The sequence below is a fragment of the Hipposideros armiger genome, unplaced genomic scaffold (genome assembly GCF_001890085.2).
Source record: "Hipposideros armiger isolate ML-2016 unplaced genomic scaffold, ASM189008v1 scaffold_26, whole genome shotgun sequence".
In the NCBI taxonomy this organism is placed as follows: domain Eukaryota; kingdom Metazoa; phylum Chordata; class Mammalia; order Chiroptera; family Hipposideridae; genus Hipposideros; species Hipposideros armiger.
Genome location: NW_017731376.1, coordinates 2,930,099 through 2,942,856, shown reverse-complemented (window position 1 = coordinate 2,942,856; position 12,758 = coordinate 2,930,099). Strand labels below are relative to the sequence as shown.

Sequence of the window (12,758 nt, the reverse complement as noted above, 5' to 3'; positions counted from 1 at the left end):
TGGCATCTTTCATCAGCCAGAGGATGGTAAACGTTTAACCCCTCAGCCAGCCTCTTTCTGCCACTATTCTACCTTCAGAAAGATTTTGAGAGAACCAAGCCAATTTTAATATTAAGTCAGAATTTTTAAACAAGGCGAATAGTACAGTTTAGCATCCAAAATAGTTTACTAATGGATGTGGCCTCTTTCACATTAGCTGTGCCTCTGCTGTTTTTGTGGCAGAGATATCAAGAAGTGTTTGCCCACAAGGTAATGGGTTCAAACTTATGATACAATCTCTTATTTTCTTGAAGAAAGAAAACGGATAAAGTCATTTATCCCTAAACTATCCTGTGGAGTTAAAAATAGCTCTGTCAAAGCTCGAAGGAAACGAGTCGTAGGAGGAATGCTGGCACAAGAGGTAAACCTGCACGAAAAGTTCTACTGTTACTTCCCAGGACAGCCCGAGTTTGGGGGGGAGAGGGGGTGGGATATGCAATTGTAAGACCGGGAGTCTTGCAATGGAAATATCTTAGAGCTACCTGCTTGCAGAATGGCAGTGGCCATACAAATGTCTTTACAGGGAGACTTCCCATGGCAAGTGGCAATTAGGCATGACGGGAAAATCACCTGTGGAGGAATTTATATTGGTGGCTGTTGGATCCTGACTGCTGCACATTGTGTCAGGTAAAAAAAAAAAAAAAGTGGATTTTGGATTTCCTGAAACAATGAAAGTGGGTAATAGAGATTGTGGCAGATAACAAATAAAAACATATCTGAGAAAAAGTCATTAACAAGTTCCACTCTATTAACTGTTAAATACCCTCTGATATTCATGATAGGGACCCCAGAAGCCAATCCCCCAGAACCTACTATGTTCCCCCATAGGCCCAACTGTTGATCCCAGCTGTCAAGGCCAGATCAAACCCATTAGTACCAACTTACTTCACTTGGCTCACTTGTTTGCATGGTGGGGAAAAAAAATGAGTGCTATCCACATTTATCTTCTCCTTTGACAGGGTTTTGAGGTTCTCAAGTCAAAGAAGTGGGGTAGGCAGAATGTGTCTGGATTCAGCATCAGCACTTGATGTCTCATAATAATGTGCAGATGGGAAATATAAATTTGATGCAGTGCCAATATGGCAAGTTATAAGTGTCTGTGTTCATTTGCAAGGGCTGCCATAACTACATACCACAGAGTCGGGGGCTTAAACAACAAACATTTATTTTCTCACAGTCTGGAGGTTGGACGTTCAAGATCAAGGTATCAGTAGGGCTAGTTTCTCCTTGGCCTGTAGGCAGCTGCCTTCTTGCTGTGTCCTCACATGGCCTATTCTCAGCATGCCTGCATCCCTGATGTCTCTTTCTCTTCTTATGAGGAGACCAGTCAGATCAGATTAGGGCTTCACTCTTATGACCTTGTTTAATCTTAGTTAAACGTCTTTAATGGCCATATCTCCAAACATATCCAGTCATACTGGCGTTTAGGGCTTCAACATGTGAACTTTAGGGGGATACAATCTAGCCCATAACAGTGGCTGCAGGGCAATACCTAAAAGGTGTTAATAATGAATAAAGGTCAGCTTGGAGGAGGACAGAGTTCAGGCCTCAGGTCTGATCATTAGAATGAATGAAATGTCATTTATCGAGCACCTCTTACCGACCAAATACTGTGCTGGGCACATGTTACTTTGTTTTAATATTCTCAACAGTTCTAAGAGGTAAATATCGCTTTCCCCATTATTTAGATAAGCAGATTGGAACTGAGAAGTTATATGACTTGGCTAACGCTACACTATCAGTTGCTAGCAGAGCCAGGGTAAAATCAAGTTCAACATATATGACAGTAACTTAGATAAAGGCCTACTTAACAAATCTGCAGGTGACCCAAAGTAGAGAGGGATGGGAAACATGTTGAATAATTAAATATGTTAGATGACACCCATAGAAATCCTCGTGGGCTGGAGCAATGAGCCAAATTTAATTTTTCCTTCTGAATGACCCTTTTCTCTTGGCTTCTGTGATACACACTCTCCTGGTTTTCTACCATCCTCTGTGGCCACACCTTTTCTGCCTTGTTTGCAGCTTCCCCCTCCTGTGACAGTATTATTGTTCAAGCAAAATACGGAGAAGTCCCTCAGTATTTCCCCTGGTTTCCCCTTTTCTTCGGACTCCTTCTTCTTAAAGTTATCTGTGCTTTAAAATGCTATATGTTGACACAATCAATGATATCTCCAGCCTGGACCTGTCTTCCAACCACTGACCCTACAGTCAACTGCCTGTCATCTTGGCTCATGAATTCAAAATCTCTAAGACTGAGCTCATTGCATGCCCATTGCCCCAGCTATGGTCCTGTCCCTGTGTTTCCTATCTCAGCAAATAACACCATTCATCTAGTTACACAAAGCAGGAATCTAAGCATCATCACATTTCACTCCCTCAGCGCTACCATAGTCCAGGCAATATAGCACCAACTCTAAGTGGCATTTTAAATTTCCAATTATTTAATTCTCAAACTGTCCATCTCCACTTTCCATCCTCTTATCTGGATTACACCAATTGCCTTGTAATTGCCTTCCCCACATTTACTCTGCCCACCTCCTCCCCCCATTTATCCATTCTCTACTGCAGCAATGGAGTAATACTTCCATACTTGGTTTTGATCACTTATTACACAAAATTCAATGGCTTTGTATTCCTCTTTGGATAAAAAACTAAGCAAAAATATAACATGGCCCATTAGGCCCCATATGAGCTGAGCCCTACTGACCTTGGTCCATCTCATCTGTCCTGAGCTTTACCTCCTGCTTTCTGCTCCACCCATTCTGGATTTCTTCCACCTACTCATGTGCACCTCTCTCCTTGCTGCAGAGACCTTCATATACTGTTTCCCCTGCTTGAAATGATTCCTCCTACCCTGTTTTCCTAGTTAGCGTTACTCACTATTCAGATCTCAGCTCAGTCTTTAGTTCCTCAGAAAAATTTCCCTGACTCCCTTAAGACAAAGCCCACGTGCTGCTCATCCCTCCCACTTTCCACAGCAGAATACATATCTTCATTAGTGTGATTATCTATGGGGTCGTCAGAAAAGTCATGACGCATGTTTGTGACAGATGGCACCTGCTCATTTTTGGAAGTACTAGAGTCTATCGCATCTATGTTATTGCTATGTCATTTGACAGCTGACAGTTGTAGCTTCATTCTAAAAAAAACAAAAAAAACCTGAGCAATTTGGTTGAGTTTTGGAGACTTTACAACAAGTTGAAGATGGAAGACCAAAGTGTGCATTCTTGCCATATTTTACTATTTTACTTCCATGAAGGGAGAACGAGCATCAAGCTTGTGAAAAGTTGCATAAAATTTACGGTGACAATGCTCTACAAGAACGTCAGTGCCAATGATGGTTCACGAAATTCCGTGCTGGTGATTTTGATCTCAACGATGCTCCTCGGTCAAGGAGGCCCACCGAGGTTGATGACTACAAAATAAAGGCATTGATCAAGTCAAACCCATGTTACATGACACAAGAGATTGCAGAAACATTGAACATCCATCATTCAAGCCTTCACGACCACCTGAAAAAGCTGGGATACGTAAGCAAGCTTGATATTTGGGTTCCACATGAACTCAAAGAAATTCATTTGATGGCGCATATAAACATCTGAAATATGCTCATTAAACGTGAGGAAAATGATCCTTTTTTGAAGCAACTGATAACTGGTGATGAGAAGTGGATTGTTTATAACAATGTGGCGCGCAAACGATCTTGGTCCCAACGTGATGATTCACCTCAAACGACATCGAAAGCAGACATTCATCAGAGGAAGGTTATGCTCTCAGTGTGGTGGGATTTTAAAGGTGTCATATTTTTTGAGCTCCTACCAAGGAACCAAACAATCAATTTGAATGTGTACTGTCGGCAATTGGACAGTTTGAATGGATCCATCATCCAGAAACGTCCAGAGCTTGTTAATTGTAAAGGAGCTGTGTTCCATCATGACAACGCGAGACCACACACAAGTCTGATCACCCGTTATAAATTATTGGAGCTTGGATGGGATGTGTTGCCACACCCACCATACTCGTCTGACCTTGTGCTGTCAGACTTCCACTTGTTTCGCTCTCTTCAAAACTCCTTGTCTGGTATAATGTTCAATTCAGATGAGGTTGTAAATCAACACCTTGTTCAGTTTTTCGCCAATAAAACAGGTCCTTCTATGAATGAGGAATTATGAAGCTCACTGAAAGACGGCAAAAGGTTATCGAACAAAATGGGCAATATAGCACTGATTGATCTTTGTTCTTTATATAAATAAGTGACCCTTGAAAAACAGACAAAATACGTTATGACTTTTCCGACAACCCAATATTTAATGCTACATCTTTCCCTAGACTCTGAGATCCATGAAGGTTGGAACTATTTCTGATTTTTTGCTCATTTCTGTATCCCAATGGCTACCAAAATACCTGATATATAGTAGGTGCACACTAAGTATTTGTTTAGTAAATTGAATGCATAACCAGGGTTAATCTTTAAACAATATCCAGGACCTCTGATCCTGAAAAATAACCAAAATTAATATGAAACACAGCATTCTTGGAACAATAAGCATTAACTAAAATCATTCTGAACACTGCATTAACTCCAAGGGCATCACTATTTAACTGTAATGTGATTACCTGAGAAAATGATGGTAGATGCCCAACTTGCTGGAAAGCATGAGGTGAAAATTGGTATGAAATGGAGTGAAGCATAAGAACAGGCAATATTTAGCTCAGTCACCATTTCCACCATATTTTAAAACAGCTACTATGTTCCAGGTACTACACTAGGCACAGTCATCTATCCATAGATTAATAAGACCCCATCCATCTTTGACTTCAAGTAGCACAGTCTAACAGGAAGAAAGGCTTGTGAGCAAATAAATACAGTGTGATGTTCGGATGAAGTCAGTGTTAAAGGTTAGGATAATTGACTGCTGTGGTCTTGGCTCTGAGACCCTCTGGAGTCAGCAAAGTAATGAGAGCGTGTTCTCTGACTCCTCTTTCCTCAACCACGTTGCTGGCTGGATGCTCTCTGGTCCCTGCTTAAGCACCTTCCGTGGTGGTGCTCTCATTCCAGAGGCAGCCAACTCATTTCACTTCTAGGCATTTCTAGTTGTTAGCAAATTCTTTATGTCCCTGATAATGTGCATATAGATGGATTATTCCTCTGTTCATTTACCAATTGACTTTAACTCTGCCCTAAGTAAACTTAATTGCACTGCTTCATGACAGCAAGAGTTAAAAAAAAAATCTGGGAAAATAAAAAACGTCCTTTAGAAGGAAGAATATAAAGATGAAGTATCAGAAGTCCACGTTTATAGTTGTTTTTTTCTCAACATAGTTCCCTTTTCCTTTTTCTGTTACAGAGTCAGTAAATCTCACCGTTACGAAATATGGACATCATTACTAGACTGGGTAAAGCTTAACACTGGGATAATAGTTAATAAGGTCAATAGAGTTATTATCCACGAAAACTACAATGGAGGCACCTACCAAAATGACATAGCTTTGATTGAAATGAAAAAGCGCGCAAACCAAAAAGAATGTGTGCTGCATAATTCCGTCCCTGCCTGTGTCCCCTGGTCTCCACATTTATTCCGACCTAATGACAAATGCATCATTTCTGGCTGGGGGCGAGAAAAAGGTACGTTTTACACTTTGTTAATCAGAATCCAGGGGTTGAAAATTAATGGGAATAGAAATGCATAGGAGTTAATCTAATGCTCAGAGAGAACATAGCATCCAATCCAGAAAAGCGAGGCTGGCTTCCTGGGATGGGACCTGTGCAGCTGCTCAGCACCCGAGGGGTCCATACTTGGTTTATTGCTCTACTGTCACCATCATGAAGTTCTTAATAATTTTTGCAGGGGACCCACCTCACATTTCATTTTTCACTGGGCTATGCAAATTATGTAGCTGATCGTGATCCAGAGTCTCAAAGGATACCTACAGTCTGTAATTCAGAAGCATCCATTAAGGAGTAACCATTTACCAAGAAAAAGAGAGTGATAGGGGGACATATATGAATAGCATGGGCTTTGGGATTTGTTGACGAGATATGGGTGGAAGACAAACAGTTTTTCAAAGGGATGTCACAGTATATGCTGAGTCAGTGATTCCACACCCTTCTCTCTCCTCTTCCCTCCACCATTCTCCATGCCCCTAGTCCCCACATTCCATAAAGACAAAGACAACATAAAGAATTTGTTCTTTGAGCTTCTAAGACTTGAGGTGAACATTCATATGAATAAGAGATGTGGAACACTTAGGAACACATTATCAGAAAGACCTGCTGAATTACAGGTTAGATTAGAATTAAATTAGCCAGTGCTTTTCCTTCTTCTTGAAGAGTTAGCCTTGAAATTTCACTTACTTTTGACCTCTTAAGCTCTCTTTGTAAATAACTTCATTGCATTGGTCTGATAGAATCATATTCCAACACATTCTTTATAATTGCCACATTGAAAAGTATAAAATATATGTACAAATTAACCTGAATTTACGGTATGTTTGAATACTAAATTTTATTAGTAATTCATCCAGAAGGCATTATGTCCTTATAGTCATTGTTTTTTTAAAAAAAACACAACCTCTTTATGTACAAGTATACACAAAAGTAGAGATAAAGTATAATAAACCTACTTATTCACCACCCAGTTTCCACTGTTATCAACATTCTTCCACTTTTGTTTTATCTCCCTGAATCAATCACTATCTCAATAAGATAATTAGGAAAATTTATTTATAAAGGAGTTAATTACAAAGATGTGGGTGAGGGTTTGGGGGGCCCCAGGGGCCATGCAGAAACCCAGGACTAACAGTACCAGAACAGAGACCTCTTCTGGATCTGCAGGTGTAAAGGGAAGGAGAAGTTACCAGAAGGAGAACGAGCCTTAGGTAGAGCAGGCTGCCTTGAGAGAAGCAATAACCTTGAGATGAAGGTTATAGCCAGCCCCAATCTTGATAGCGTCTCTCCTTCCCTCTCTCCCTTCTGCTGGCGTCTTCTGTTGGAAACCAGCAGGAAACCAAAAGCTGAGGGATTCCTACTGAGGCAGCACCCCAGGCCAGGCTCTTAGGGCAGGGACGGGGCGCTGAAGAGTGGAGAATGGACCTGAAGGACAGTCAGGAGTTATTCAACGTATTCCCCCCCCACCACCACCACCACCACACTTTTTTTTTCTCCTGGGATATATTAAATCAAATCCCAGATATCATGTAATTTCACCTGTGAATACACCAGTAAATATCTTTATCAGGTAAGGGCTTTAAAAAACAAAGTGAAGACACAGCATGTTTCATATTCAAAAAAAAGAAAGGGATTTGGTAATATCAGCGAATATCCAGCCTGGGTTTAATATTCCTCAATTATGTACAAAACATTTTTACAATCAGATTATTTCCATTGGGATCCTAACAAAGTCCACATATTGCACTTGGTGGCTATTTTCCTTAAATCTCTTTTAATCTAGAACAGTTACCCTTTCCTTTTATTTAAATGTATTTATTAAATAAACTGGGTCATTCTTATTTTAGAATTTCCACACATTGAATTTGGCTGATTGTATCCTGGATGTGGTATTTAACATGTTCTTCTATTCCATGTATTTTCTATAAATGGTAGATATGTTCTTATCCATTGGTTTATTAATCAAAAATGGTTTAATGCATTTATTGAGCCCTTTACTTTGAGTGTAAGAAAGTAATGCTAATAGGCTAGGATTTCACTGATGCAAAATATGGACCCAGTCAAAAAACAGGGGCTGCAGTGCAGAGGCTACAAGTTGAAGGACAAGGCCAGCTCTCAAGGGACTTAAAGCTCCCAAGGGACTTCTCCCTTCTGTAGGAGCCATCAGTCATGAATGCCACCATCAGACAGCAGAATGTGACAAGTGCTTCAAGAAGTACATAAAACAAGAGTTCAGGGGCGCGAGCGATCTCCTGAGTCATTAAAAACTTCTCACATGGGATGGGAGCTCCCAGTGTCTAAAGCCTTCTCCTGAGTTTGGGGAAACAATAAATCACTAATTTTTAAAAAGCTCCTTGTCAACTATAAGTGAATATATATATATATATATATATATATATAGAGAGAGAGAGAGAGAGAGAGAGAGAGAGAGAGAGAGTCATGGGATGTGGAGTATAGTGTGGGAGTGGAGTCAAGGGATTTGTAATAGATATGTATGATATTGGGGGGAAATGGGGCGGCAGACTGGGGGAGGGGGGTTGTCACTTTGAGGGGTAAAAAGTATAACTACTGCACTGTGATGTACAGCTGAAACTAATTCTAAAAAATGTGTATTTCATAATAAAAAAATAATTTAAAAAAAAAGAAAGCTTCTATCCCAAAGAAGGTAGCCATCTTGAGACTAACTTGAAGTAGGACTTGAAGAAGAAGAAAAGAAACTCTTTCCAGGTTTGCCGTATACTGTCATGGCTCTTTGTCTCCCTCTGCTTCCCTGAAGAGAGGAATATTAGCTCTACAGTTAAGGACTATGTAGTCACTACAGTGCTAGGGTCTGTGGGGCTGTCCTCTCAGGCTAAGCCAGAGATCTCTGTCCCCAGGTAGTTTATAGAGGAGGTAAGTCACTTGGCCTAAGATGTTCATGATTGAATTACTGAGTTCATGAGTTAATTAATTACATAAATATTTATTAAGCAAACTACTGTATGCTCGAATGAGGTTGGGTGCTGGTGCAGCAGTAAATGAGTCAGGCCTGGTCCCTGCCCTCTGAGAGCATAAAAGTTGCTGCAAACAGGAAAAGGAGGATGGGAGGTGGGCAAAGATTGACTCTTTATATCTGAGACACCTCACCCTAAGTCTTAGGTTTTTCTCATCTTGCCTGGACTGTCAATCAGTAACAGTACCTGGCCATTCTCTTTCCTTGGACCAAAAATATTCAAGTCCCAAATTTCTAACTTAAATGGAAGGAGATCCTAAATTCTCTTTCAGTCACTTTCAAATCACGCAGGAGAGATCTCTCCACAGACACACAAAAACACATACACACGGATAACTTTGCATGTTTTTTCTTCATTTTAACTTCTTACATTAAAAAGTTGTTTTCACTCTAACAAGCACTTTCAAGGAAATAAGGGACTGTAAGAAAATAGGAGCTATTTATGTTAGAAGACCCTGGTCCCTGATCCCTATCCAACTTCCCCACTGGACTCAGCAATGAGAAGGAAAGGAGTTTATCTCACTCATCTCAGAGTACCCAGTTCTTTGTTAAGCAAGTAGAACGTCAGAATGACCCTTGAGTATTTTTAGAAAGGCAGATACAGAAACTGGGGATATGAGCAATGTATGATTAAATATGCTAATGAATTGTCCTCAAAAGTTTACATATGTATTAAAGAATATATATATTCTTACATATTCCTAATGGTTTACTAAACTATGAGACTAAGTATTTATTTAGATTTCTCATTTGTGACTTCTAAACGCCTATTTATTTTCTCACTTTGTTTAGATAACCAAAAAGTCTATTCACTTATGTGGGGTGAAGTTTACCTAAAAAGCAACTGCTCCCAGTTTTACCCAGGTCGCTACTTTGAAAAAGAAATGGAATGTGCAGGTAAGCGCTGATTTGTATGACACACACACACTATCCCTAACAAACATGTCTCCCCCTCCCCGCCAAATGAGGGCCCAAATCAGCGCTGGGCCCTGAACCCTTTCATTTGGCCTTCTGGCTTTTGCATTATCAAACTCGTTCAGTCCCTTCCCTTTAGCTCAAGTTTCCTCATTCTAATACTAAGGGGGACCATATTAAGCAGTATAGTGGTATAGATGGCAGTATAGCAAGGTGACTAAGAGCACAGACTCTGGAACCAGACTGCCTGGGTTTATATCCCGTTTTAATCCAATTACTATTCATGTGAGCTTGAGCAAGTTTCCATATCTGCAAAATTGGGGAACTTAATAGATAAGGAAACTGCAGAGCAGTTACATAATTCGCCCCAAGTCCTAACAGACAAGAAGTGGTATATCCAGGATCAAAACCCAAACTTCTTATAAATAAAAATCCAAATGATCTCATTTCAAATACATCCAGTTGGCATTCAATTCTTCTTCCTCGGAAATCCCACTGAACTTCTTACGAAACCTGTGTGTCCCTTTTAATGTCATAGACGTAGGTGCCCCCACCCACCACAACTACAGCAGTTCTTACCGACCTTTGGTGGTGGCCCAAAGGCAGGTGACCACCGCAGAGTCCATTTAGGATGCTTTGTTTAAACCACTTCTAAGTAGTGTATTACAGAAAGAAGCGGAGTTACTGACATCCTATAACTTGGTGGATACAGCAATCTAAAAATCTTAGAAAGTCGTAAGAGTGAGAAGAATGTAAATAGACTATTTCCTGTGCCCTCCTCACTTAAAATGGAGTTCAGGGTTATAGAGGACAAGAAAGAAGAACAGCACAAAATCTACCAGGTGGCAATATCCCAGTTAACAGGACAAGCTCTGAGGTTTGGTTGCCTAAATCCAGGCTCTGCCACTTACTAGCTGTATGGCCTTGGACAAGAGGTTAATATTTATAACCTCTGTCTCTATGGCTGATTTGTCTCACTTTAAAATAGGGATAATGATGATACTTACCAGATAGTGTTGTGGTGAAGATTAAAGCAATGAGTGACTAACACATATTACACACTCAGTAAGCACTAGCTATTCATATTATTTTCTCACTCAGCATCTGATGGTACTTTCAGAATGTAATCTCATCATGGTATACACGTATTTGCATAAAGTAGAGAAAGCAGGGAGAGCACTTGCTAAATTTGGAGAATGAGTAGAAGACAAAGTATTTCCCCACCTGCGTCGCTATAGCTCCGCGGGCCCAGCAGAGGCCTGCAAGGGAGAGCAGGCATTATTTCCTGTTAGGAAAGGGTTAGAAAGCCAAAGTCCTTACACGCATTGGTGGGAGAGGCAGGAAGATGGCAGGGTGGCCTTGACAAATGTAAGTACATGTGTGATTTTCTTTTTCCTGTGTCTTTCTCAGGTACAGATGACGGTTCCATTGATGCCTGTAAAGGGGACTCTGGAGGCCCCTTAGTCTGTAAGAATGACAACAATGTGACTTATGTTTGGGGTGTAGTAAGTTGGGGTGAAAACTGTGGACAACCAGAGTTCCCAGGCGTTTACACCAAAGTGGCCAATTATTTTGACTGGATTAGCCATCATGTGGGAAGGTCTCTTATTTCTCAGTACAATGTATAAAACTGTGATCTCTCTCTTCTTTCTACTCTTTTTCTCTCAAGAGTTCCATTTTAATTGAAATGATACTGCCTAATTAGTACTTCTCTAGGAAAAAAATAAAGCAAATTTTATTGGATATTTTTAAAGGTCTCTACAAGCTTTATGCCATACTGGAATTTTGCTGTTTAATTCTCGAATAAATATTTTAGCCAAGCATCCATATTTTATTTATTAGAAATGTGATTAAATTATCGCCTTCATGCAGGAGTGCTATGTTGACTACACTAAAGGTTTGGCTAATTGAGTGACATTGGAGTCACGTAAGCCTAGACTCAAGCCCCAAATCTACACCTACTAATTGCTTGACCCTGCACAATTTATTATCTTCTTTGGTCTCATTTTCCATCTTTAAAATAGAAACTGGAATCTTGAGAAAATGAAACTACCTACTGAAAACGGAATATTTGGCATAGTACCTGTCACAGGAAAATAACTGACCTTACAGCTCTCGTCCCATTTCTCTGCTTCCTTAAGGATTAAAAATTCTTGAAAAACTTGTCTTTAGTTCCTCGTTTCACAAGTTCTCCTTGACCCTTTCTTTAAATCTCTCCACAGACACTACAACACAACCATTGACCTTCTTGTCTCTAACCTCAGAGTCACTTGACCATTCTCACCTTGCCCTGCCCCCAGGACAGCAGACACAGCCTCAGAGCATCACAGTCTTCTGCCTGGCCTGCTGCCTCCTGGGCTGCTGGGCTCAGCCTCTTCCTTCTGATGGCTTCTTTTACTTTGCACTTCCCTGGTAATCTCATCTTTAAATCCCACCCACAGTCCAATGACTAGCAAATCTGTATCTCCAGCCATAACCTTTCCTACAACTCGGGAGTAGTATATCTCATTGAGCACTTAACATCTCCACCTGGATAGCTCATAGGATTTCAAAAGAAACAGCCACCCCAAAGCACCGCCCCTTCTTAAATCTGCTCCTCCCTCCTTAGTAAATGGCACCAACATTCACTCAGGGCTCCCCTGCGGACTCAGTGTCCAGTAGGCATCCAGCCTGTATCACTTGACCCTGCTTTAATCGCAGCAGAGCGCTTGTCATTTACCCAAGATACTCCGTTTTTATCAGTTTGTCTACCTCTTCCCATCACACTGTAAGACACGTGAGAGACTGTGTTCCTTCTGTCTGCATCCCTAGCACTTGATTAATAAAAGATGCTCGGTGAATAAATATTAGCTGCTTTTATTATTATTATTTTTTAAACACAGCTATCATCCTGAAGGCAGAGGTATATTTTTCACATAAATACAACCTTCAGTTCCTGGGATCCAGCCCTGGATAGAGCGCAATTATTTTGATAATAAAAATGCCCATTTCTACAAATATATTCCAAAATCAGTTACTGACCCAATGTTTTTCTTCTTAAAAATTTTGGTAAAATATACATAAAATTTTTACCATCTTGAAGTATATATTTCAGTGGCCTTAAGTATATTCACATTGTTGTGCAGCCTTCGCCATCTCCAG

General features: G+C 40.4%; 1 protein-coding gene across 1 annotated transcript in view; it reads left to right on the top strand.

Annotated features, from left to right (window-relative positions):
* Positions 1-11,440, top strand: part of CFI (complement factor I) — a 55,161-nt gene extending 43,721 nt beyond the window's left edge. Inside the window, exons 6-10 of the mRNA XM_019635992.1 lie at positions 264-400; positions 563-666; positions 5,391-5,668; positions 9,495-9,599; positions 11,028-11,440. Of these exons, the coding sequence (XP_019491537.1) occupies positions 264-400; positions 563-666; positions 5,391-5,668; positions 9,495-9,599; positions 11,028-11,245 (842 nt within the window). The 3' untranslated portion in view covers positions 11,246-11,440. The remainder of the gene's footprint in view (positions 1-263; positions 401-562; positions 667-5,390; positions 5,669-9,494; positions 9,600-11,027) is intronic.
* The last annotated feature ends 1,318 nt before the right edge of the window (positions 11,441-12,758 follow it).